The sequence below is a fragment of the Procambarus clarkii genome, chromosome 5, assembly GCF_040958095.1.
Source record: "Procambarus clarkii isolate CNS0578487 chromosome 5, FALCON_Pclarkii_2.0, whole genome shotgun sequence".
Classification (NCBI taxonomy): Eukaryota; Metazoa; Arthropoda; class Malacostraca; order Decapoda; family Cambaridae; genus Procambarus; species Procambarus clarkii.
In genome coordinates, this window is record NC_091154.1 from 37,060,495 (window position 1) to 37,087,225 (window position 26,731).

Below are 26,731 nucleotides of genomic sequence, written 5' to 3' on the forward strand. Positions count from 1 at the left end.
TGGTTACATGCAAGGTACAAGACTTCTTGTCACAAGTTGTATAGCTCCTCCAGCTCCTCAGACGGCGGGCAGGAACCATGGATGCAGTGAGCATTTCCTCTCTGGATCGCCACACTAAGGCGCTGAAAGATAAAACTGGCGGCTCTAGGGTCTCTAGTTGTTTCAATTAGCTTGGACCCCAGCTCCTTCAAAAAACTTGCAGCACTTTTACCCCAGGCACCAAGTGTCTCTGAGGCAATGGGGACAAAATTGTAGTGGTGATCAAGGTCTCCGTATTTACGTGACTTCGTTGCTTCCCAGTGATTGACAGCACCTCCTGCCTGTGCAGCATTGAAGTTAACATAGGTGTTGGCTAAGGTTGAAACACCAGTGTAGTCCCACACCAACTGTCAACCATTCTTCCAGGGGTTCACCGTGATCCCGTCTGGGCGACTGACAGGCTCATCAGAGTTGCAGGGCATTAGGTAACGGAGCTCTCTCTCTGCTGGACAATCGGCCATAGTAAGGCTTCTCTTGATAATGTCGTTAACCTCGCCGTGTCTTGCATGCCATAGTCCTGTCCTTTGGCAGAGAAGGCCATGCCGTCCGTACCTGTCGGCCACTGCCTCGCTGCAAATACACCTGTATTCGGTGTGGATTGGGGCAGCGAGGTGGAGAGTCACAGCAATTCGAAGGGCCTGTGGTGTGAGACGAGTGCCAGTTGCTGACAATTTCTTCATTGTTTATTTCAATGAAGAAATTTTGTATAATTAAATATTTTTATAAATACAGTGGTACCTCGGAATGCGATTGTCCCTGTATGCGAGGTTTTCGGAAGGCGAGGTGTATTTACTCCAAAAATTTGTCTCAGAAGGCGAGGGTTACTTCGGGAGGCGAGTTTGGACGCGAGTTTGTTGATACGCGTACAGCCGACCTAGCGCGTTCGTCGCCCCTCTGCCCCGCCACCCCTCAGTTTATTATTGTCTGGCGCTCAGTGACTACCCCCACATCAATTCTTCTCGCGGATTTTCAGTGTTTTGTTGGATTTTTGGTGATTTGTCTATACAATTTGTTATTATATATCTCACCATGGGTCCCAAGAAAGCCAGTGGTAAGGATAAAGGCCAGAAAGCTCCTGTGAGGATGACAATAGAGGAGAAACAAGAGATCATTCGGAAGCATGAGAACGGTACACGTGTTGTTGAACTTTGTAGGCAGTACAACAAAGCCACATCAACAATATGCACTATACTTAAGAAGAAAAATAAGATTATGGGTGCTAAAGTGGCAAAAGGAGTAAGAACATTAACGGCACAAAGACCACAAATACTTGAAGAAGTGGAAAAGTTGTTATTAATTTGGATACACGACAAGGAGTTGAGGGGTGATAGTGTTTCGGAGGCCATTATTTGTGAGAAAGCCAGGGTGTTGCACGAAGACCTTCTAAAGAATACCCCTGCAACGAGTGATGCAGATAAGAAAGAGTTTAAGGCAAGCAGGGGCTGGTTTGAAAAATTTAGAAAGAGAAGTGGTATCCATAGTGTTACAAGGCATGGGGTTATGTGATGTGATTATGGAAGGGGACTCCCCTTCCAAACAGTAACTCCTCTCCTCCTCCCCCCTCCTCACCATCTTCCATACGCCTACAGCACTCGACAGCAAGGTAAGTAATAACTGGAACACAGTTTTGTAAGTTTATTTAGATGAATTAGGTAAATTAGGTATAAAAATTTAGTTTGATGTGGGGTTTTTGGGGTAGTCAGGAACGGATTAATTCATTTCCCTTTATTTCTTATGGGGAAATTAACTTCGGAATGCGAGTTTTCGGAAGGCGAGGCGTCTCCAGGAACGGATTAAACTCTTATTCTGAGGTATGCCTGTATATAAACTTACATTACGATTACTGTTTAATGTTTCTACAATAAATAGTAAAATATTCAACAGTCCTTGTTTGTGTATGACATTTTTAGAACATACATATATTTATCTCAGAGTCTACAAGAGTGTGTGTGATTTCTTGCTGCTTACTAGGATTAAGAAGTCTTCACCTTTGTAATCTTTGCAAGCATATTCTGCCGCTTTTAATTTCTTTAACTATAAAAACATTTGTATCGGTCATACTTTTCTGCTGATTTTATTTGATAAATTTTGCCATTTTTGTACAAGAGTTACCACCTGTTGTTCTGCCCCTGTAAAAAGCTACATATTTTTTAAGTACATACAAATACATATGTAGTAATTAACTACATATGTATTTTTTGCATTCATTATAGCATGATGACCAAAATATGTTCCAGATATAAAAAAAGGGGGTTTGTTAAGGATCACTCTCCAAACTTCAAGAATGAGAATTCACAGAGAAAATAACTTCTGAGCATGGCCATCTCAGTTGCTCACCTTAGCCAGAGCTTGAGTTTACTAAAGGCACTGCTCAGATGCCAGGACCTAGATTCAGGAAGCTCTGTGTATTTCTTCGTAAGTGGGTTTGCTACGAAGGTTCCTAAGTGCGCCCTAAGAAGATGCTTAGGTGCGATTCAATAAGGTATACTTAGGAAGAAAATTGTTGGTTCACCTGCGTGCCAATAGAGGTCACTACTGTGTTTCGTTTGGCCAATCAGAGAGCAGCAACATTTTTCATATTAAAGATTTAGCGCTGGCTTATCGGAGCTCTACTGCCTCCTATTTACGTCGAATTTTCTTATAAAATTAGTATATTTTGAAGTAAAACAATGTTTTTTCAACTTCTACAGCCAGCACCGACATTGTAGTAAACAAATACAGTATGTTACATTTGTTGTTTACCTACGTAATTCTAAGAGATACTGTGTAGCTGTCCTTGTTGCTCGGAAGATGCGCTGACAATTATTGTATATATTTACTGAATTTACCCAAGGGCCACTAACTATCTAGTGACCTCGAAGAGGACAGAAAGCCGGCGGCTTGTTAAAGGGCCTGCCAATTGTCTTAATGATATTTTTTAGCTGGAATTTGGCATTTACGGCTTCAGCGGGTAGGCGGTTCCATGGGTTTATAGTCCTCTTGGTGGGAAAAAAAACATCTGTTTTCAGTCCTACTTGAGAGAACATACTCTCCAACACTATATCTGTGATTGTCCTGTTATCAGTGACTTCATACCAAATGGTATGAGGTATTTTGAGCTCTGTAATTACTTCATACACTCAGGAATATTGGAAGATATTCTTGTGCTGCACCCAGATTTTGCCAGTGGAGGCTAATAGATCAGCATTAAGTATTTTGTTCTCTCCTAATTCCATGTATGACTGGCCATCCTGTGAGGTGAGGATGTTGGGTGAGCTTGTAGCTGGTTTTTGATCTACACTGTGTGGTCCTTTATACAGAATAGGGAAGCAGCACATTGCTGTGTATACCTAAACATGTTTAAAAATACATTGTTTGAGAGGAGTTTTGTAGAAACTGGTAAGAGTAATTATAATATAATGTTTCCATGATTCAGTGCTTACCTCTTGTGAAAATTGCTTAGAGTTGTTTAGTCAGAGTTGATTTGTTTTTTGTATTGAGGCTGGTATTTTCTAAATTGATTCCATGTACAGTATGTCTAACCATCCTGTGAGATGGGAGTATTAGATAAATTTATAGCTAGTTTTTTTATCTACACTGTAATATTCCATATAGACTAGGGTAGCAGCACATTGCTGTGTATACCTAATCTTCTTAATAAAAAAAATCAGTAATAAAGATTTTAAATTACAGTTTGTATTACAAATACAGTACTGTATTATCCTTATTAAATCATGTTGACCATGGATCATTAAGATCTCATGTTGATATGTAATACAAGTCATATTTCTTTTGAACTGCTAATCATTCATTAAATTGTGCATTATGTCTCAATTTTTCACTTCCTTGGATATACTGTACAGTACAAAAAGATAGGATAAAAATAAACCAGTAATATTTCTTTCATTATATTTTTCATTTAAATAACTGCATCAATATTTTTACAGCTGACAGGATTTGTTTTCCCATACAGGTGCATTATTTGTTAAAAAAAATTTGGTTTATTGTTACACACAATGGTGCTACATAGCCTTCCCAGCTTGGTGCCTTCTTTTAATACTTACTGATTAAAAAATAAATAATAAATACATTTTATTCAGGAAAAGTACATACAGTTGATTTACAAACATAATGATGGATTTATAGGCAGAGCTAGTACATACAATACCTAAAGCCACTAATACTCATAGCATTTCGGGCAAGGTGTGGGGGAAAAAAAACAGACTAAAACTTAATAGTAATCGGGATTAGGTATAAATTGTGTTGAAAGAAGGAATAAAAAATACAAAAAGGGGGTTAACATAGCATAAATCAGCAATTGCACATGTTGGTGAACAGCGTTGTTTAAAAAATAGCAAGACATGGGTTGACATTTAGGAGGTAAGTTAGGTTACATGGAGTTAATTTGGCAGTACTTGGTTTAACTCTTAAACTGGTTGAGAGGGGTACAGCCTTTGACATGATTCGGGAGGTCATTTCCACATTCTGGGTCCCTTGATTTGTAGAGCACTTCTAGTTTGGTTACACACAGCCAAATTGAGTAACAGGAAGAGGTCTTGGACACAAATTTGTTCCATGCTAAATGTAGAGGAATCAGCCGAGTATTCCTCAAATAAAATAAGTTGCCTCAGCTTATAAGGTAAATAAAATAAGCATTTCTCAAATAAGTAGCTGCCTCACCTCACTGCCTTACTGCTACATAGCCTTCCCGGCATGGTGCCTTCTTTTGATAATTACTTGTTCCACACCCAAATTGTATAACAGGAAGAGGTCTTGGACCCCTACTTCCCTCTCTCTTTTTTAATAATCTATATAGTCATAATTATAGCTTTAAGTATTCAATGAATAAAGTTTGACATTTTTACCCTTTTCCTTACCTAACATCATTTGTGCAGCATATTTTTATTTTATGTCTCACCCAGATTTAATTTCAAAATAAAACCAAACTAAATAAATTAGAAATGGGTATGTATAGCTAAGGTACACCCTTACTACTAGGTGAACAGGCGCATTTGGTGATAGTAAATGATCCCATCAGGCAGGGCTCATCACCTCTCATATTTCATGTTCACCAGTGTTTATTTACTTAATAACTACTGGTATAATATCTTGCTATTATAAAACTAATTCTACTATCATCAAACACATATTTACTTCAAGTTTCAAGCAGAGAATGCATATATAACTAACACGAAGGATTCCTCTTCACTAGATTCACCAGCTATAATATTTTGGTCATGTTCCAATATCATAAATCGATCCCAGTGTTATGTAGTAGAGAAAAAATTACTTATATCCAGTTTATGTAAAGCTACAAGTGGTCGAAACCACACTTAAATCCAGGAATGAACTTACGAAGGTTTTTCCACTTAGGGTAGTTAATTGAATACGGACGTAGCCGCCACGAAGGCGTTAAGACGGAAAACGCTCTTAGCTAAGAGGAAAAACCTTCGTAAGTACCTTCCTGAATCCGGCCCCAGGTCGTGTAACTTTTTGCACATCCTAGTCCATGGGTTAAGGTGCACATCTGTGGTTATCCACAACATTGGTTCGATCGTGCTGTCCTGCTCTAAAGATTATATCATTGATTTATCACATTGTGTACAATATCTTTATACATTTAATATTTTTTATGTTCGACATACAATACTGTGGTGTAAATACTTTCTAATGAAAGGATTCTAAATGGGAAACTGTAAACAACGCCACACCTTAGGGATGGCATGTGACTGAAAGCTTTATTGTACAGATTTTAATGGACAACAAGATCCACAGCATTCACCCTTTATTTGTGCACATGATAGGACATACATTTGTGCATAATTTGATGCAGAAATCCCATGGAAAAAGCACTGTTTGAATTTTTTAGTAATATTAATTTAAAATTATCAGTCTTGGAGGAATTCTGCATTATCTAGATGCCAAATTCATTGTACAGGTCACTGGCTAGATTAAAATCCCTATCTTGGACCAGGTTCCCATGTAGTACAAAATCCACTGAATTTATATTCAATATAGTATTGTATAGTGAATATTCTTTGCTTGAGCCAGTGAGCCCAACCACCTTACTGATACATCTCAGCGTAATACTGTAATGGGAAGGAGAGATACTGTATACAGTATAGTAACGGGAGGAACACGCAGTCAACAAGGTAGTACCGATAAAATCCTGATATACCATATAATTCAACATGACAAATGCACTATTGAAAGGAGAAGATAATTATATATTATGGTAAAAGGTTTACTATGAAATACAAAAGTGCAGTACATATTTAACAATAATACATATGGCCTGCATTAATATATATTTTATACACTAAGTATAGTACTGTATAAACTGTTATACATACTGTACTTACAACCTGTAACTATATTTTAGAAATTCTAAATTCTGATAGTCAAAATAAGAAATTAAGGAATGATATGTTTCCTTTGTAACCATAAAACAACAACTTTGCATAACTAAGCAAAATGGAAGAGGAGGCAGTCCTAAAAGAGGAATTAACAATTTACTGTAGAATCTGTCTTTATCCCCATGAACGCCCCTCTGATGGAGTAACCACAACTGAAACCTATTCAGGTAGCCCTATCTTAACATGCTCTTCTGATTTGTCCTCTTTCCTTTATGTCTAAGAATTATTAGCCAGCAGTAACTGGTTGGAGTTAATGTAATTTCATGATCAAAAAGATATTATGCAGTTGACGTCACCTCGAAGAAAACTATAAAATCAGTGCTAGTGACTGATAACTTTGCCTGTCATCCGATCAGGTGACAGCCTGGCTCTACTGAATGGACAGTACTGTACTGTACTCCAAAAGTCTCCCTTCCCCCATACTGACTGCCTACCATTCCACTCCCAATTCCCTTTCACTCTTCTATTTCTAACGTGGTGATCAAGTCTTCCTTTTATGTCTAATATGGAGGCTATCTACTGTACTAATGTGGTTGTCACTCGAGGATCAACTCGTATGGTACTTCATATTCCAGGATATTTCAAGCTTTGACCTTCATGCTATTGCCTTTTACACTGGCATGAATGACATGATAATGTTATGGGACAATACAAATTTGTCCATTTGTTAAAGAAAAAAAAGACAAGCTGCTTACAAGAAACTTTTGGATGGGAAGTATAACAAGAATTATATAGTGCAGGCTACACAAATTAAAAGATTAACAAACCAAGCCATTTTGTAACTCATGCACATCATCAAATGTTGGCACCTGTTCCATATTGCACATCATAATACAAACCTGGCACCATTAGCTAGTTTATTAAAACTAAAATTGTCACTGTCATTCAGCAGTACAATTTTAATACAAGTATGGTGAGGCAATTATACATTTCCATTCAACCAAAAACAATCGATAATATAGAACTGTTTATATATTGGACCATGGAGGTGTCATTGGCTGTGGGTTTTGAAGGTAGGACATCACAACTGCAGAAATGGACAACCTGAAATGTTAATATAATTAGTAAATTATTTGTGACAAGCAAATAAAAGTATATTTGTTTAATTATGATAATTTACTTTGAAAATCAGAATTATTAGCCAGTAACAATGGGTTGGATTAATGTAATTTAAATTACATTCAATAACAAAAGACAATTATGCAAGTGTTGTCACCCTTAGGAAAATCATGAAGTCAATGCTATAGTGACTGACAAGTAAGCTCAGAAAACTACTGACAGGGCTCTCCCAAAAATAACAAATCAGAGCAAGAGAGATTGTTGAAACACAGGGAATACAGAGGACATACTCAGCACACAAACACAATAAAGTACATAAATTATTGGGACCATTTGAAGCTCCCAAAATGTACTCTGTAAAGGAGACAAGAGAGGTATCATGTACTGTATACATGGACTGAACTCCAGGTCCAAAATTTGCAGTATTATAACATAGTGGAGCGAACAATATGGTAGGAAATGCAGAATAGCGCAAGTGAAGAATAAAGGTGCCACAGGAACAATCATAGAACACTGTATGAATATCAAAGGACCACGGCTCCTTAATATCCTCACAGCAAATAAAATAAGTATGGCTGGAACAAAAGTATTTCTTCAAGAAAAAATTAGAGTTTCCTGCAAGAAGTGCTGGACAAACTAGATTGTAAGTGGGAATATGGCCCTGCAGGCCACTCCAAGCAACAGTCTACTGGACCAAGATCTTGCACGTCATGCCTGGCCCAGGCCAGGCTTGGAGAAAAGAAATCCCAGAATCCCCTTATCCAGGTACAAATCCAGATCCAGGTAATGAAATGTCCTTTTCAGGCATGTAGTCAATCGCTCACCTCCCAGTCCTGTTCTCTTCCTTATAGAATATTTGGGGGTTCCATTTGGCTCAACGAGCGGGGATGGCAGGCTAGCTGGGACTTTAGGTGACCTGACCCACCATATGGTGGTGGTCAGGCACATCATGGTTCAACCTGTCCTCTTGAAAATAACGTCGCTTTTCGTTCGAATGCATGCTATATCCAAAAATGAACGTAATTTGAAATGAAATTGGCTCACGAAAGTGACATACTGTCGCGTTTTCTCTAAGTCCTCTGGCTTACTTGGAAAGGTTAGGAGAGGAAACTTTCATTTAACGTTTTTCATAGCTTTTGAAACTTGGACAATTTCCTGCCCTCCTAACCTACGAGAGGACCCTTAACTTACTGTTTTGAAACAAAATCCAAAATTTATTTAAATTTTTTTATTTTTAAATTACGTCCATTTTCGGCCATATGGGCAAACGACCAAATTCAGACGTAATTTGTAAGAGGACAGGTTGCACAGTTAGGGTATTTACCCCGTCGCAATGTTTATTTGCCTTAGTACACCAGGTTTTGGCCTTGTGTAAAGTAAAGTATATGTTAAAATGTGACATGCTATGAGGACAGGTTGTACCTTTATGGGTTTAGTAATATACAAATTTCAGAAGAAAACAAGATAAACCTTACATGAAGCTGCTGAGCATTTGTTTCGTATCGTCATTGACTCTCGAGTTGGCAAAGCTGATGCAGGAGCAGTATAGCGCAACCCAAGCACACCACTTCAACTGCAAGTAAGAAATAATGAGTTCACTATAGAGTATCATTTATAACAACAATGTCTAAAATTTCTATAATTATAGTTTTAATAATACAGTATTTGGAGGATTAAAATTCATAAAGTGAGTAGAAATCACATTCCTCAATATAAGTATTATAAGATTAAAACCCTAAATAAGAAAATGACCCAAGATATAGTCTGATATTATTTACTTAAAACATGTACTGTACTATATATGTGAAAATTAAGCATTGAATACTGTATAATTAAACATCTTTTTCTGGTAGGCCCTTGATTTACCCATCTTCCACCAGATGACAGCCCTGAGCTTACCTGAGGTTTCAGTCAACTTGCCTAAAAGGTCAACACTTCAAAAACGAAGGGTGAACAGGAGCACTGTCCAGAGCGAACAATGCACTAGAACCTTTACCCCAGCCAGGAACCAGGAGATATGGATCTACACATGGCCCAAAGCTGGATCCGAAGAACTCAACTGAAGCAGACTGAGGCTAAAATACTGCACTGCCAGCTATCAAAGATTGATCTACCTTCCCTTCCCGCCCAACCACTTGGGCTAGACAGTAGAGCGAAGGCCCATTTTTTTGCAAGCCGGTTTTCAATCCCCGACTGTCCAAGTGGTTGGGCACAATTTCGTCCCCATGTCCCATCAAAAATCCTTATATTGATCCCTTCCAAATGCTATATAGTTATAATGATTTAGTGATTTCTCCTAATAATTCCCTTCCCTTCCCTTTCCCTCCAGAAAGTAGAAAGGGTGTAAAAAGAGAGGCAAACCGCAAGGAATACAACTAAGAAGATTCCTGATGATCTAGAACTGCACGCTGGAAAGCACGACAGGCCGCATATAGTGTAAATATGCAACCACATCCCACAGCAGCAGCTCAAACAACTAGAGCAATGCTATCAAGGCAATCTTTGAAGACAACACAAATGGTGAAACCAGCTGGGAAGAACCCTGCTCTAAACATAATTACACCTGATCAACCAGGCTGTGACTCATACGTCAGGCTGCGAGCAGCCGCATCCAACAGCCTGGTTGATCAGTCCGGCAACCAGGAGGCCTGGTCGACGACCGGGCAGCGGGGACGCCAAGCCCCGGAAGCACCTCAAGGTAACACTGAGAAGAGCTCCAGAGTTGCACAAAAATGGAGACCCTATGCCAAATGGATCTAAAATTTGTGGTCCAACATGATCTATTACAGTATGTACTTATCATTTTGACAATGGCATATGATAGAGCAATCATTGGCAAACAATTCCATTTAAAAATCATAATTACAGTATAAGACAATTATTGGTGGTCCCAACATAACATAATGACCAGGATTTACACAAACTCAACCATTCTTGACATAAATCCCAGTAAATTGAGGGTACCGGTAGTATAGTCGAGTTCGTTCTTGACTCGCAATCTAGAATTCTGGGTTCAAATCCCAGGCAAGATAGAAATGGCGGGTGTGTATCCTGTCACCTAATGTACCTGTTCACCTAGCAGGAAATACCAAGAACCCACTCTGAGCCCTACAGAGGTAACCCAAGCCCGAGAGCCCATCCCAAACCCGAAAGAGCCCACCCCGAGCCTGACCGAGAGCCAACCCTAAGCCCTACCAAGAACCCACCCCCAAGCCCTACCAAGAACCCACCCGAAGCCGGACAGACACCCATCTGGAGCCCGAACAGTCACCCACCCGGAGCCCGCCAGTTTAGTAAACCGGAGCCTGCCAGTTGAGTGAACCGGAGCCCGCCAGTTGAGTGAACTGGAACCAATCAGTTGAGTGAACTGGAACCAATCAGTTGAGTACCTGGAGCCCGCCCCGAGCCCTACCGAGAACCCACCTTGAGCCCGACCAAGAACCTACCCCGAGCCCGACCAAGAACCTACCCCGAGCCCTACAGAGGTTCCCCAAGCCCAAGAGCCTATCCCGATCCCGAAAGAGCCCACCCCGAGCCCAACCGAGAACCCACCCTCCAAGCCCTACCGAGAACCCACCCCCCAAGCCCTACCGAGAACCCACCCCCCCAACCCTACCGAGAAACCACCCCCCCCAGCCCTACCGAGAACCCCCCCCCAGCCCTACCGAGAACCCCCCCCCAGCCCTACCGAGAACCCACCCCCCAAGCCCTACCGAGAACCCAGCCCAAAGCCCTACCGAGAACCCAGCCCAAAGCCCTCCCAAGAACCCACCCCCCAAGCCCTACCGAGAACCCACCCCCCAGCCCTACCGAGAACCCAGCCCAAAGCCCTACCGAGAACCCAGCCCAAAGCCCTACCAAGAACCCAGCCCCAATACCTACCAAGAACCCACCCCAAGCCCTACCAAGAACCCACCCGAAGCCAGACAGACACCCACCTGGAGCCCGAACAGTCACCCACCCGGAGCCCGACCAGTCAAACACCCGGAGCGCGCCAGTTGAGTGAACCGGAGCCCGCCAGTTGAGTGAACCGGAGCCCGCCAGTTGAGTGAACCGGAGCCCGCCAGTTGAGTGAACCGGAGCCCGCCAGTTGAGTGAACTGGAACCCGTCAGTTGAGTACCTGGAGCCCGCCCCGAGCCCTACCGAGAACCCATCCCGATCCCTACAGAGAACCCGCCCCGAGCCCTACCAAGAACCCACCCCGAGCCCTATAGAGAACCCACCTTGAGCCCGACCAAGAACCTACCCCGAGCCCTACAGAGGTTCCCCAAGCCCGAGAGCCTATCCCGATCCCGAAAGAGCCCACCCCGAGCCTGACCGGGAGCCAACCCCAAACCCTACCAAGAACCCACCATCAAGCCCTACCAAGAACCCACCCCAAGCCCTACCAAGAACCCACCCCCAAGCCCTACCAAGAACCCAGCCCTAATACCTAACAAGAACCCACCCCAAGCCCTATCAATAACCCACCCGAAGCTGGACAGACACCCACCTGGAGCCCGAACAGTCACCCACCCGGAGCCCGACCAGTCAAACACCCGGAGCCCGCCAGTTTAGTAAACCGGAGCCCGCCAGTTGAGTGAACCGGAGCCCGCCAGTTGAGTGAACTGGAACCCGTCAGTTGAGTACCTGGAGCCCGCCCCGAGCCCTACCGAGAACCCACCCTGAGCCCGACCAAGAACCTACCCCGAGCCCTACAGAGGTTCCTTAAGCCCGAGAGCCTATCCCGATCCCGAAAGAGCCCACCCCGACCCCTACCGAGAACCCACCCCCCAAGCCCTACCGAGAACCCACCCCCCCAAGCCCTACCGAGACCCCCCCCCCCAAGCCCTACCGAGAACCCCCCCCCAAGCCCTACCGAGAACCCACCCCCCCCAAGCCCTACCGAGAACCCCCCCCCCAAGCCCTACCGATAACCCACCCCCCCAAGCCCTACCGAGAACCCCCCCCCCAAGCCCTACCGAGAACCCACCCCCCAAGCCCTACCGAGAACCCAGCCCCAAGCCCTACTGAGAACCCAGCCCAAAGCCCTACCGAGAACCCAGCCCCAATACCTACCAAGAACCCACCCCAAGCCCTACCAAGGACCCACCCGAAGCCGGACAGACACCCACCTGGAGCCCGAACAGTCACCCACCCGGAGCCCGACCAGTCAAACACCCGGAGCCCGCCAGTTTAGTAAAGCGGAGCCCGCCAGTTGAGTGAACCGGAGCCCGCCAGTTGAGTGAACTGGAACCCGTCAGTTGAGTACCTGGAGCCCGCCCCGAGCCCTACCGAGAACCCACCCTGAGCCCGACCAAGAACCTACCCCGAGCCCTACAGAGGTTCCCCAAGCCCGAGAGCCTATCCCGATCCTGAAAGAGCCCACCCCGAGCCTGACCGGGAGCCAACCCCAAACCCTACCAAGAACCCACCCCCAAGCTCTACCAAGAACCCACCATCAAGCCCTACCAAGAACCCACCCCCAAGCCCTACCAAGAACCCACCCCCAAGCCCTACCAAGAACCCACCCCCAAGCCCTACCAAGAACCCACCCCCAAGCCCTACCAAGAACCCACCCCAAGCCCTACCAAGAACCCACCCGAAGCTGGACAGACACCCACCTGGAGCCCGAACAGTCACCCACCCGGAGCCCGACCAGTCAAACACCCGGAGCCCGCCAGTTTAGTAAACCGGAGCCCGCCAGTTGAGTGAACCGGAGCCCGCCAGTTGAGTGAACTGGAACCCGTCAGTTGAGTACCTGGAGCCCGCCCCGAGCCCTACCGAGAACCCACCCTGAGCCCGACCAAGAACCTACCCCGAGCCCTACAGAGGTTCCCCAAGCCCGAGAGCCTATCCCGATCCCAAAAGAGCCCACCCCAAGCCCTACCGAGAACCCACCCCCAAGCCCTACCGAGAACCCACCCCCCCAAGCCCTACTGAGAACCCACCCCCCCAAGCCCTACCAAAACCCACCCCCAAGCCCTACCAAAACCCACCCCCAAGCCCTACCAAGAACCCAGCCCTAATACCTACCAAGAACCCACCCCAAGCCCTACCAAGAACCCACCCGAAGCTGGACAGACACCCACCTGGAGCCCGAACAGTCACCCACCCGGAGCCCGACCAGTCAAACACCCGGAGCCCGCCAGTTTAGTAAACCGGAGCCCGCCAGTTGAGTGAACCGGAGCCCGCCAGTTGAGTGAACTGGAACCCGTCAGTTGAGTACCTGGAGCCCGCCCCGAGCCCTACCGAGAACCCACCCTGAGCCCGACCAAGAACCTACCCCGAGCCCTACAGAGGTTCCCCAAGCCCGAGAACCCACCCTGAGCCCGACCAAGAACCTACCCCGAGCCCTACAGAGGTTCCCCAAGCCCGAGAGCCCACCCCGACCCCTACCGAGAACCCACCCCCCAAGCCCTACCGAGAACCCACCCCCCCCAAGCCCTACCGAGAACCCACCCCCCAAGCCCTACCGAGAACCCACCCCCCCAAGCCCTACCGAGAACCCACCCCCCCAAGCCCTACCGAGAACCCACCCCCCCGAAGCCCTACTGAGAACCCACCCCCCCACGCCCTACCGAGAACCCCCCCCCCCAGCCCTACCGAGAACCCACCCCCCCCCAAGCCCTACCGAGAACCCACCCCCCCCAAGCCCTACCGAGAACCCACTCCCCCAAGCCCTACCGAGAACCCACCCCCCCAAGCCCTACCGAGAACCCACCCCCCCAAACCCTACCGAGAACCCACCCCCCCAAACCCTACCGAGAACCCACCCCCCCAAACCCTACCGAGAACCCACCCCCCAAGCCCTACCGAGAACCCAGCCCCAATACCTACCAAGAACCCACCCCAAGCCCTACCAAGAACCCGCCCGAAGCTGGACAGACACCCACCTGGAGCCCGAACAGTCTCCCACCCGGAGCCCGCCAGTTGAGTGAACCGGAGCCCGCCAGTTGAGTGAACTGGAACCCGTCAGTTGAGTACCTGGAGCCCGCCCCGAGCCCTACCGAGAACCCGCCCCGAGCCCTACCGAGAACCCACCCTGAGTCCGACCAAGAACCTACCCCGAGCCCTACAGAGGTTCCCCAAGCCCGAGAGCCTATCCCGATCCCGAAAGAGCCCACCCCGAGCCTGACCGGGAGCCAACCCCAAACCCTACCCAGAACCCACCCCCAAGCCCTACCGAGAACCCAGCCCCAAGCCCTTACCGAGAACCCAGCCCCAAGCCCTTACCGAGAACCCAGCCCCAAGCCCTACCGAGAACCCAGCCCAAAGCCCTACCGAGAACCCAGCCCCAATACCTGCCAAGAACCCACCCGAAGCTGGACAGACACCCACCTGGAGCCCGAACAGTCTCCCACCCGGAGCCCGACCAGTCAAACACCCGGAGCCCGCCAGTTTAGTAAACCGGAGCCCGCCAGTTGAGTGAACCGGAGCCCGCCAGTTGAGTGAACTGGAACCCGTCAGTTGAGTACCTGGAGCCCGCCCCGAGCCCTACCGAGAACCCACCCTGAGCCCGACCAAGAACCTACCCCGAGCCCTACAGAGGTTCCCCAAGCCCGAGAGCCTATCCCGATCCCGAAAGAGCCCACCCCGAGCCTGACCGGGAGCCAACCCCAAACCCTACCAAGAACCCACCCCCAAGCCCTACCAAGAACCCAGCCCCAAGCCCTTACCAAGAACCCAGCCCCAAGCCCTACCGAGAACCCAGCCCAAAGCCCTACCGAGAACCCAGCCCAAAGCCCTACCGAGAACCCAGCCCCAATACCTACCAAGAACCCACCCCAAGCCCTACCAAGAACCCACCCGAAGCTGGACAGACACCCACCTGGAGCCCGAACAGTCTCCCACCCGGAGCCCGACCAGTCAAACACCCGGAGCCCGCCAGTTTAGTAAACCGGAGCCCGCCAGTTGAGTGAACCGGAGCCCGCCAGTTGAGTGAACTGGAACCCGTCAGTTGAGTACCTGGAGCCCGCCCCGAGCCCTACCGAGAACCCACCCTGAGCCCGACCAAGAACCTACCCCGAGCCCTACAGAGGTTCCCCAAGCCCGAGAGCCTATCCCGATCCCGAAAGAGCCCACCCCGAGCCTGACCGGGAGCCAACCCCAAACCCTACCAAGAACCCACCCCCAAGCCCTACCAAGAACCCACCCCCAAGCCCTACCAAGAACCCTGCCCTAATACCTACCAAGAACCCACCCCAAGCCCTACCAAGAACCCACCCGAAGCTGGAGAGACACCCACCTGGAGCCCGAACAGTCACCCACCCGGAGCCCGACCAGTCAAACACCCGGAGCCCGCCAGTTTAGTAAACCGGAGCCCGCCAGTTGAGTGAACCGGAACCCGTCAGTTGAGTACCTGGAGCCCGCCCCGAGCCCTACCGAGAACCCACCCCGAGCCCGACCAAGAACCTACCCCGAGCCCTACAGAGGTTCCCCAAGCCCGAGAGCCTATCCCGATCCCGAAAGAGCCCACCCCGAGCCCTACCGAGAACCCACCCCCCAAGCCCTACCAAGAACCCACCCCCCAAGCCCTACCGAGAACCCACCCCCAAGCCCCACCGAGAACCCAGCCCCACCGAGAACCCAGCCCCAAGCCCTACCGAGAACCCAGCCCCAAGCCCTACCGAGAACCCAGCCCCAAGCCCTACCGAGAACCCAGCCCCAAGCCCTACCGAGAACCCACCCCCAAGCCCTACCGAGAACCACCCCAAGCCCTACCGAGAACCCACCCCAAGCCCTACCGAGAACCCACCCCAAGCCCTACCGAGAACCCACCCCCAAGCCCTACCGAGAACCCACCCGAAGCCGGACAGACACCCACCTGGAGCCCGAACAGTCACCCACCCGGAGCCCGACCAGTCAAACACCCGGAGCCCGCCAGTTTAGTAAACCGGAGCCCGCCAGTTGAGTGAACCGGAGCCCGCCAGTTGAGTGAACTGGAACCCGTCAGTTGAGTACCTGGAGCCCGCCCCGAGCCCGACCGAGAACCCACCCAGAGCCCTACCGAGAACCCACCCTGATCCCTACAGAGAACCCACCCCTAGTCCTACCATGAAAACACCCTGAGCCCTACAGAGAACCCACCCTGGGCCCGACCAAGAACCTACCCTGAGCCCTACAGAGGTACCCCAAGGCCGAGAGCCCATCCCGAACCCGAAAGAGCCCACCCTGAGCCTGACCAGGAGCCAACCCTAAGTCCTACCAAGAACCCACCCCGAAGCCCTACCAAGAACATACCCGAAGCCGGACACACCCACCTGGAGCCCGAACAGTCACCCACCCGGAGCCCGCCAGTTTAATAAACCGGAGCCCGCCAGTTGAGTGAACCGGAGCCCGCCAGTTGAGTGAACTGGAACCCGTCAGTTGAGTACCTGGAGCCCGCCCCGAGCCCTACCGAGAACCCACCCCGAGCCCTACAGAGAACCCAACCCCCCCGAGCCCTACCAAGAACCCACATCCCCCCCGAGCCCTACCAAGAACCCACATCCCCCCCGAGCCCTACCAAGAACCCACATCCCCCCGAGCCCTACCAAGAACCCACATTCCGCCGAGCCCTACCAAGAACCCACATTCCCCCGAGCCCTACCAAGAACCCACATTCCCCCGAGCCCTACCAAGAACCCACACCCCCCCCCCCCGAGCCCTACCAAGAACCCACACCCCCCCCGAGCCCTACCAAGAACCCACACCCCCCCCCCCGAGCCCTACCAAGAACCCAGACCCCCCCCCCCCCCGAGCCCTACCAAGAACCCACACCTCCCCGAGCCCTACCAAGAACCCACACCCCCCCCGAGCCCTACCAAGAACCCACACCCCCCCCGAGCCCTACCAAGAACCCACACCCCCCCAAGCCCTACCAAGAACCCACACCCCCCCAAGCCCTACCAAATACCCACACCCCCCCCAAGCCCTACCAAGAACCCACACCCCCCCCAAGCCCTACCAAGAACCCACTCCCCCCCCCAAGCCCTACCAAGAACCCACACCCCCCCCCAAACCCTACCAAGAACCCACACCCCCCCAAGTCCTACCAAGAACCCACACCCCCCCCAAGCCCTACCAAGTACCCACACCCCCCCCAAGCCCTACCAAGAACCCACACCCCCCAAGCCCTACCAAGAACCCCCCCCCCAAGCCCTACCAAGAACCCACACCCCCCCCCCAAGCCCTACCAAGAACCCCCCCCCCAAGCCCTACCAAGAACCCACACCCCCCCAAGCCCTACCAAGAACCCACACCCCCCCCCAAACCCTACCAAGAACCCACACCCCCCCAAGTCCTACCAAGAACCCACATCCCCCCAAGCCCTACCAAGAACTCACACCCCCCCAAGCCCTACCAAGTACCCACACCCCCCCCAAGCCCTACCAAGAACCCACACCCCCCAAGCCCTACCAAGAACCCACCTGAAGCCGGACAGACACCCACCTGGAGCCCGAACAGTCACCCACCCAGAGCCCGCCAGTTGAGTACCTAAAGCCTGCCCGGAGCCCCGACCGACAACCCACCCCGGAGCCCCGACCGACAACCCACCCCGGAGCCCCGACCGACAACCCACCCCGGAGCCCCGACCGACAACCCACCCCGGAGCCCCGACCGACAACCCACCCCGGAGCCCCGACCGACAACCCACCCCGGAGCCCCGACCGACAACCCACCCCGGAGCCCCGACCGACAACCCACCCCGGAGCCCCGACCGACAACCCACCCCGGAGCCCCGACCGACAACCCACCCCGGAGCCCCGACCGACAACCCACCCCGGAGCCCCGACCGACAACCCACCCCGGAGCCCCGACCGACAACCCACCCCGGAGCCCCGACCGACAACCCACCCCGGAGCCCCGACCGACAACCCACCCCGGAGCCCCGACCGACAACCCACCCCGGAGCCCCGACCGACAACCCACCCCGGAGCCCCGACCGACAACCCACCCCGGAGCCCCGACCGACAACCCACCCCGGAGCCCCGACCGACAACCCACCCCGGAGCCCCGACCGACAACCCACCCCGGAGCCCCGACCGACAACCCACCCCGGAGCCCCGACCGACAACCCACCCCGGAGCCCCGACCGACAACCCACCCCGGAGCCCCGACCGACAACCCACCCCGGAGCCCCGACCGACAACCCACCCCGGAGCCCCGACAGAGAACCCACTTGGGGCCCGACAGAGAACCCACTTGGGGCCCGACAGAGAACCCACTTGGGGCCCGACAGAGAACCCACTTGGGGCCCGACAGAGAACCCACTTGGGGCCCGACAGAGAACCCACTTGGAGCCCGACAGAGAACCCACTTGGGGCCCGACAGAGAACCCACTTGGGGCCCGACAGAGAACCCACTTGGGGCCCGACAGAGAACCCACTTGGGGCCCGACAGAGAACCCACTTGGGGCCCGACAGAGAACCCACTTGGGGCCCGACAGAGAACCCACTTGGAGCCCGACAGAGAACCCACTTGGGGCCCGACAGAGAACCCACTTGGGGCCCGACAGAGAACCCACTTGGAGTCCGACAGAGAACCCACTTGGGGCCCGACAGAGAACCCACTTGGGGCCCGACAGAGAACCCACTTGGGGCCCGACAGAGAACCCACTTGGGGCCCGACAGAGAACCCACTTGGAGTCCGACAGAGAACCCACTTGGGGCCCGACAGAGAACCCACTTGGGGCCCGACAGAGAACCCACTTGGAGTCCGACAGAGAACCCACTTGGGGCCCGACAGAGAACCCACTTGGAGTCCGACAGAGAACCCACTTGGGGCCCGACAGAGAACCCACTTGGAGTCCGACAGAGAACCCACCCCGCGCCCAACCTTTCATGAAAATTGAACACCAGGCGACAAAAATAATTGCAGAATGAGGTCTAGTTTCATACCATGAACGGTTGAGGGTCACTGGGCTAACAACACTGCAAACTAGGCATGCCAGGATGGATCTCACCGAAACTATTAAAATATCGACTTGAATCGACTTGAGAATGGTCCAGGACGGACCGAAACTCGTCGTCCCTTCAACTTCTAGTGTGTGGTCTGGTCAACATACTTCAGCCACGTTATTGTGACTCATCGCCTGCCTATTAAAATATTGAACAGTTTCGAAGATATGGATCCAGAGAACAACTTCAAAAGGTCAGATGGAACACAAACAAGGAACAACGGTTTCAAGTCCAACAAGCCGCAGTGTAGGACTGAAAACATAAGCTATATTTTCACCCACAGGGTTATAAACCCATGGAACCGCCTATCTGCTAAAGCAGTAAATAACATAACACTTGAATTGTAAAATCCAATTTGAAAAAAAATCGGAACAAATGGGGGACCTGATCTGCTACCAGAAATTTTAGCCAAATATCCCCAGTCTGCTAACTGTAGGTAGTAACCGAGTGATTGTAACCTATCCACCGCTGCCCACTGGATGGGGGGCGGTGTGCAGGACAAACATAAATTGTGACACTAGCTCTCCACATATGTCAGGTGCTTAATTTAGAACCTGTACTTGAGGTCGATCTCGAACCCATTGTTGATGTGACGACTTATATTGAATTTTGTAACTAGATCAAGATTGTAACTTGCTTAGCTAAATGAATTGTGGGGTTCAGTCCCTGAGCCCATTATGTGCCTCTGTAACCCTTTCCACTACCGCCCAGCAGAGGTACAACAGGTACTCAGAGAGAACTATCAACATCAGAGGCCCGAGACTGTTCAACACGCTTCCACTACACATAAGGGGCATAACTGGCCGACCCCTCACAGTGTTCAAGAGAGAACTGGATAAGCACCTCCAAAGGATACCTGATCAACCAGGCTGTGACGCATACGTCAGGCTGCGAGCAGCCGCGTCCAACAGCCTGGTTGATCAGTCCAGCAACCAGGAGGCCTGGTCGACGACCGGGCCGCGGGGACACTAAGCCCCGCAAGGTAGCCCACAAGATGGGTATGGGGTGCATAATAAACGAACTAAACTAACATTGATAGGCATTGTTCGAAGCAAACTCCATACGCGAAACCCCATTATATTATATAATTCTATATACTGTGTATATATAAGATATAAATATGTCAAAAAGAATTATCACTCTTACCTGGAGCAATGTTGCTGATGTACATGTTGTCGCGTTGGCTGCAGCGACGATACTGAGCACTGAGCGGCTGAGCCCCAACCGCCGTTTGAACCCCATTGTATCGCCAATAGAACCGTTACAAAATAAAGTAATACAAATAGTGCGCTAAGCATTGTTAATGGAAGCGCTAATAATTATATGATGAAGTGTTATGTATTTATTCAGACGAGAACAGCAGCGAACACAAACCAGCGCATATACGAACAAATTGGTTTGGAAGTACAAATTTCTCAGTGAACGAAGTTGTTTCTAGCCCGGTATCCGAAATTACAGTAGACGACTTGTTTAGTTTAGTTCATTTATTATGCACCCCATACCCATCTTGTGGGCGATAGTGAAAAGGGTTACAGAGGCACATAATGGACTCAGGGACTAAACCCCACAATTCATTTAGCTAAGCAAGTTACAATCTTGATGAGCTAGTTACAAAATTCAGACGACTTGACCAGTCCCCTTCGAGGCCGACCATAGTGTGTTCGAAGCTCGAGTGAGCGAGACAGCGAGGCGACGAGGGGCTCCCCATCACGATCACACCATCACTCTCACCTCCACCTCTACACCACTGGTGTCCCCTCTACACTACCGGTGTTAATGATGGCAGCTTTCCGTCACACTCCCTTGACCTTCGTCAGGTAATGAAAGGCGGCGGGGAGGTATGGTTTCAAACTGCTTTATGTCTTTGAGATTCGTTGTATGGTGTCCGCGGTGTCTTGGCGATACAATTGGGTTTTATATTCGTTTGGGGGGAACTTTGTGGTATTGGTGTAGAAAGGATTTCACCAAGGGAGCCACCATCTCTAGTAGTCTCGACATGGCCCAAAAGCCGGCGGCTTGTCTGGAGTTACTCTTTTTCTCCAGACTTTGGAAAATCTGTTCTCAAACATGGCCAAAGTATTGCCATCAAACTTTGCACCTCACACTGCCACAGCTTTCCCATATAATTTTCAGACTTCAAATAAAGTACAATGAGAAATTGAGTGAAGCATTCTATTGTTAATTAAATCTTGATGTTCCTAATCGTTGACTACCTTTTAATCCACTTCTTGAATCCGTGCATCTATGGTCTAAACCTCGACTGGCCATTATTTAAGTTGTCTTATTCCTCCCCAGAGAATGCTAGCAAAATATTGATGCTGTGAACTATTGATTAAACTATTTCTCTACCAAAAAATCTTTAATGTCTCAAAATTGATGTGAATTTTGTAACTTTAACTAACAAATGGTCCTATGGTAAAGTGTAAACCCTAGATTGTTGCTGTTAAAAATAACATTTTGTTTACTTTAATTTGAAAGCAAAATTACCTTTTTATAACCTGAAAGTGTAAAAGTTTGCTATACTACCTAGAAGTCCATAACTATTACTAGGTTAAAAACTTAAAACTAATTGAACTTTTGCACTTAGTGTGTAAACAAAGGTCTTGAATATACACTAGTTAGGACGACTTGAATTTACTTAAATCTGGTATGTCGTCTACTTGAAAGTAAAGTCCTTGGCATGTGCTCGAACCTTAATAATGTGTTCCGGAGAGTGCGAGACATGTACTGTACTTAGTCATTTGCTATACTAAAGTTTATTTTGGTTGATTTTGTATACTGTGTAAGGTCTATAGACATACTAGTTTGTCCTTGACAAGCTAGTCCAGAAACTTCAATAGATGACTTTTACCTAGTTTTTTATCTTTGTCCTAGAATGTTCTGCTTAACGTTGGTCGTGACCATGACCATGGCTCAGGAGAGATGTGGATACTCTAATAAACACTTGTATAGATTCTAAACATCAAAAGTGCAACAGGACCAGAAGGCAGTCTGTTTACTACGGTATGGATAATTTCTTTTAACGTCTTGCTTTTTAATGTACAATATTGTCACTACAGTAGATTAAAAAAAAAAAATCTGAAGCCTTCAAAAATATGCTTTTAGCTGTAAAGGGCTTTTGACAGTAGTCAAACTTGATATCTTTTCTACCTAAATGATAAATTGCTTAACAGAAAGTACCTCTTTTTATATTTGATTTTTCTAGTGTCATCAGTGGAAGAATAGGTCCTGCTGTACAGAGAATACTACTAGACTTGTTCACGAGTCTAGTCCTTACAACTTCAATTATGACCACTGTTCTAGAGTAGAGTCCATGTCCTCGGAATGTAAACGGCATTTCATGCTCGATCACTGCTTTTACGAATGTTCACCCAATGTTGGCCCATGGGTTGTGTCGGTAAGTATTGCAGAACGTCTAAATTCTATATTTTAAAGGACTTTTATTTAACTAGGGTTTCTGCATTGTTTTAATAACTTAAACATGTTTAAACAATTATTTTTAATCATTAAAAATTTAACATTGTGCAAAACTTAAAAGGCTATTTATAAAGTTTTTATTTTGGTATTCTGAAAGTGACTTCCCCTAAGCATTTAAATGGCATAGTGGCTTGGTTTTTTTTTTTTACCAAAAAATAAATTTGTCTAGACATGGAAGAGATTTGGCTCGCTAGTTCCTTTTGCAACGTTAAATAAATTTTCCCTGCAGGAAAATCGCTCGTGGCGGCGGGAAAGATACTGGGGAGTCCCTCTGTGTGACATTGATTGTGAGCTTTGGTTTACTGCGTGTGCCAACGATGTCACTTGCACAGACAATTGGACCAACAATTTCAGGTGGTTGAATATGACGGGTGATTGCCCAACAAAAGGAAGCTGCTTGACAAATTACTGCCCCGTAAATTCTACCTGTCAAACATTTAAAGAAATCTATAAGACAGCCCGGAACTTCTGTGAAAAGGTATGTTGAACACAACTTTTTTTTTATTTTTTTTTCTTCTTCCCTCCCCACCTTTCTTGATTCAAAGTTCAGTGTATTATTGTCCATGTGACTTGCCAATTTTATATTTTCCAAATGCCCTAAAATTGGCTATTCAATGTTGGTTTAAATTCATAGGCCTAGAGAGTAGACTGCCCTCTTAATATTTTTCCTACCAAGATGGGAAAGGGGTTACTGAACATCTACAAATATCACAAAGATTGATGTGGCTTGATTGTTTCCAAATTTCAGTTTGGCAACTTTAATTGTTAAAATATTTTGATATTTTCTTAATAGTACCTGCTATAAGACTCTGCCTCCTGTGTACATGTCTATTGATACCCAGTAAAGGTGGTATCCCTTCCATATGACTTGCCAGACTGGCTTAATTATTACTAAAGTTGTTTATGCTTAACTATGCAACTTTTTTCCAGCCTTCTCCTTAAACACTGACACACCCAGTACCTGGTAAGGTTAAATGGTGTGCTTCAAAATTACCACTGTAAAAGTGCATTTTTTCTCAATCAAGAAATGAGTTCATAAAAGTTCCTAAAGTCTTGCATAAACCATTCCCTTTAGTGAGGTTTAAAATATACCTGTACTTTAATACCTGCATTTTTATACAAAGTTGACTCTTCATTCTAGGTGTGGGACAGTGCTTGGAAATATGCTGAACCGACAACACCATGTATGCACCTACAGTTCAACCAATCTGCCATCAATCCAAATGATGCTGTTGCTCTACATTATGCACAGATTATAGCTGGTTCCCAGATGCACAGCTGGAACCTAATGTGGTTTAGTATACAACTTGCTGTTTGGGCATTTATCAATAGAATATTGACAGTTGCATCCTAGACTTGGCTTGTTGCCATAGTTCATTAATTAACTCTTTACTTTTGACTATAAACTTGCCCTTGCTGAGGGGAAACGATTCTATTAAAATGTTTACAAAGGAAAAAAAAATTCTGAGTGTAATATCCTGATCACATGAGTAATAGTGTGCTGTATTCTGGTTCTGCCCTTGTGCCTTGTCTACCTCTATTAAATTATCTGAAATGTGCCAGAAATAAAATGCTTTATTTCTATCAGACATCACCCAATGAAATTTTGGTAGATTCTCAACCACATTGGAGTTGTCAAACTTGCAGCCAAGGCCATTTTACTTGTTCTGTTTCACACGTCCCCTCTCCCCCTTAAAAAAAAGTTAGTTTGGAAATCTGCCCAGTCATGTTCTGTGAATGTTGGCAAGGTCGTGGGCTTTGTTAAAACTAACAAACTGCACACCATCTCTTTTTTTTTTCTTGTATAGTCTTTAATATTCTTTAATATAGTCTTCTTTATTTTAGTATTCTTCTTTATTCTTCTATTCTTTAGTATAGTCTTTAATATTTAGATTATTCAAGATAATGGACAGATGGTGCTAGTCTTCCCAGCTTGGTGCTACCTTTTGATGACTGCCACAGATTGGAGAGATTCTTTCTCTGGACTAAAAAATCTCTCGCTTCCTCATTACATGTCCCATGCATTGTCCTGTCCCTGCCACCATCTCTCCCTCCTTACCAAACTAGGAAGACCCTCTAGGCAATTTTTTCTTTTTTAAATTCTGCCATCTACATCTTGGTAATTTTGTGGCCACAGCTGCTGTACACCCTTCTCCTTGCTGCCCAATATTTAACAATTGTAGAGTGGATACAGAATTTAAAGTGTGTACATCAATCATCCACCCAGAATTGGCCAATTCTCCTTGCATATAGGCCAGAAGACTACTCTTCTGGCATGTCCTTGTAAATTCCTCCTCCATATTCTCCTTGGACCAAATGCATCCACAAAGTCCCCGATTTTTTGTTGTTAAATTCTGGTAGACTGACTTGCATTCACTTGCCATACTAAAAGGTGATCTTTCTGCACTTTAATATACCTGGGTTGGTGGGGAAAGGGTAACCTTTACCTCTAAAACTTCAAGAATTGCCTTATCGGGAAAAAAATGGGGCAAGTTTCATTTTAAGACCTTACTGGAAACTTGCTACTACCTTTGTCTCTCTTGCTTTAATGTTAAATTTGTCCTTTTACTGCTATAAACTTGCCCTGCTCAATGCCATTCTTCGCTCCATCTCGTACTATCCCACATGTGGCAGAGAATGCTTTTCTTTAGGTTCTGACTGTGCTTACTCCTAGTGCATAGCCTGGAAGTCCCAGCACACGTGTAGATTTTGACTGAATTAATTCGACAATTTTTGCCCAAGTCTGAAATCTTGTATTGGGTCAGGTGAACACTGAAGGTGATCTATCCTTGGATACCTGGATAATAATTATTACAAATGGATAAAAATCTCCAAAGATGGTTACACTCTTGCAACCGAATTCAATATCTGCTTTCTGTAAATTGGTGTCGACCTTGCCAGAAAATTACTAAAGACCCAGACAGATGTCACCAAGTTGCATCAGCAGCTATCCTATCACTACTCATCTTGCCAGTCAGCCCGACAGACATTCGTAATTCAATCATTTCAATCACAATCATTCGCAATCACTAATTCAAACCACAGCTGGGAACATATTAGTGAAATAGTCTTTGGTATGAGTGTTGGGGGGGGGGGGGGGGAGTGGAACTCACTCCCTAATGAATTGAAAAGCTGTCCAACTTTTGCCTCATTCAAAAAAAAAAAAAACTAAAAATTACCTAATTTCATCTTCATAGTTTCCTACCTTGTGCCTTAAAATTGCACTGTATCTAGTGCTACCCAATCTTTATGTACCTAATCCAAACAACTTTACCATTATGATCATTGCTGTCTTCTTATATGTGCTATCAATATGCTGTTTTGTGCCTATTAATCTTTGTTAAATTACTATCAAGCTATCAATACAATCAATCAGAGCTACCGATGTGCTTTAATATACCTACTAATCTCTCTCATCTCATTTTTTTTCTTGCAATGTATCTGTTATCATTTTATTAATTCCTCTAGAATTTACCTACTTAAAATTATCTGTTAGATTAAGGACCTGCCCAAAATGCTGCGCGTACTAGTGGCTTTACAAGAATGTAATTACCATGCTATGTATCCTCAAAAACCCAATGTACCTTCTTGTATATAAATAAAAGGACCCTTACTCGACCAAGTACTCTCTGGGCTTGCACACATTGTTCCTGTATTGCTAAACTCAAACTGATAATTATTAAGCCATCAACATCAAAGTAGTGACATTGCACGTCACCACTTTGACGTGGTAACTTGCCATTGCACGTAATTAAAGTTAAAGTAAAGTAAAAGTCCACAACTGTACTATGTTTTGTATGTTTTTTTTAATATACGATCAATTATTATTAGTCAATACC

The 26,731-nt window shown here is 47.3% G+C and overlaps 2 protein-coding genes across 2 annotated transcripts; one reads left to right on the forward strand and one right to left on the reverse strand.

Moving 5' to 3' along the window:
* Positions 1–5,726: 5,726 nt before the first annotated feature.
* On the reverse strand, positions 5,727–20,672 carry LOC123763164 (PAT complex subunit Asterix-like). Its single transcript, XM_069301324.1, has 3 exons — positions 20,562–20,672; positions 8,969–9,066; positions 5,727–7,478 (listed from the first exon to the last, which is right to left on the reverse strand). Exons 1-3 carry the CDS (start codon positions 20,655–20,657, stop codon positions 7,403–7,405), a joined length of 270 nt encoding a protein of 89 aa, XP_069157425.1. The 5' UTR covers positions 20,658–20,672; the 3' UTR covers positions 5,727–7,402.
* An 810-nt stretch (positions 20,673–21,482) lies between these two features.
* Positions 21,483–24,463, forward strand: LOC123768161 (folate receptor gamma-like). Its single transcript, XM_069303748.1, has 5 exons — positions 21,483–21,560; positions 22,368–22,418; positions 22,621–22,812; positions 23,122–23,370; positions 24,034–24,463. Exons 1-5 carry the CDS (start codon positions 21,483–21,485, stop codon positions 24,244–24,246), a joined length of 783 nt encoding a protein of 260 aa, XP_069159849.1. The 3' UTR covers positions 24,247–24,463.
* Positions 24,464–26,731: the final 2,268 nt, after the last annotated feature.

Excerpts from the sequence above, each read along its gene's own strand:
- LOC123763164 (XM_069301324.1), bottom strand. The coding sequence starts at position 20,657 with ATGGGGTTCAAACGGCGGTTGGGGCTCAGCCGCTCAGTGCTCAGTATC. Across the intron at positions 9,067-20,561 it reads CATCAGCAACATTGCTCCAG|TTGAAGTGGTGTGCTTGGGT; the intron begins GTAAGAGTGATA and ends TCTTACTTGCAG. Across the intron at positions 7,479-8,968 it reads CAAATGCTCAGCAGCTTCAT|GTTGTCCATTTCTGCAGTTG; the intron begins GTAAGGTTTATC and ends TTAACATTTCAG.
- LOC123768161 (XM_069303748.1), top strand. The coding sequence starts at position 21,483 with ATGGCCAAAGTATTGCCATCAAACTTTGCACCTCACACTGCCACAGCT. Across the intron at positions 22,419-22,620 it reads AAGGCAGTCTGTTTACTACG|TGTCATCAGTGGAAGAATAG; the intron begins GTATGGATAATT and ends TGATTTTTCTAG. Across the intron at positions 23,371-24,033 it reads CCCGGAACTTCTGTGAAAAG|GTGTGGGACAGTGCTTGGAA; the intron begins GTATGTTGAACA and ends TCTTCATTCTAG.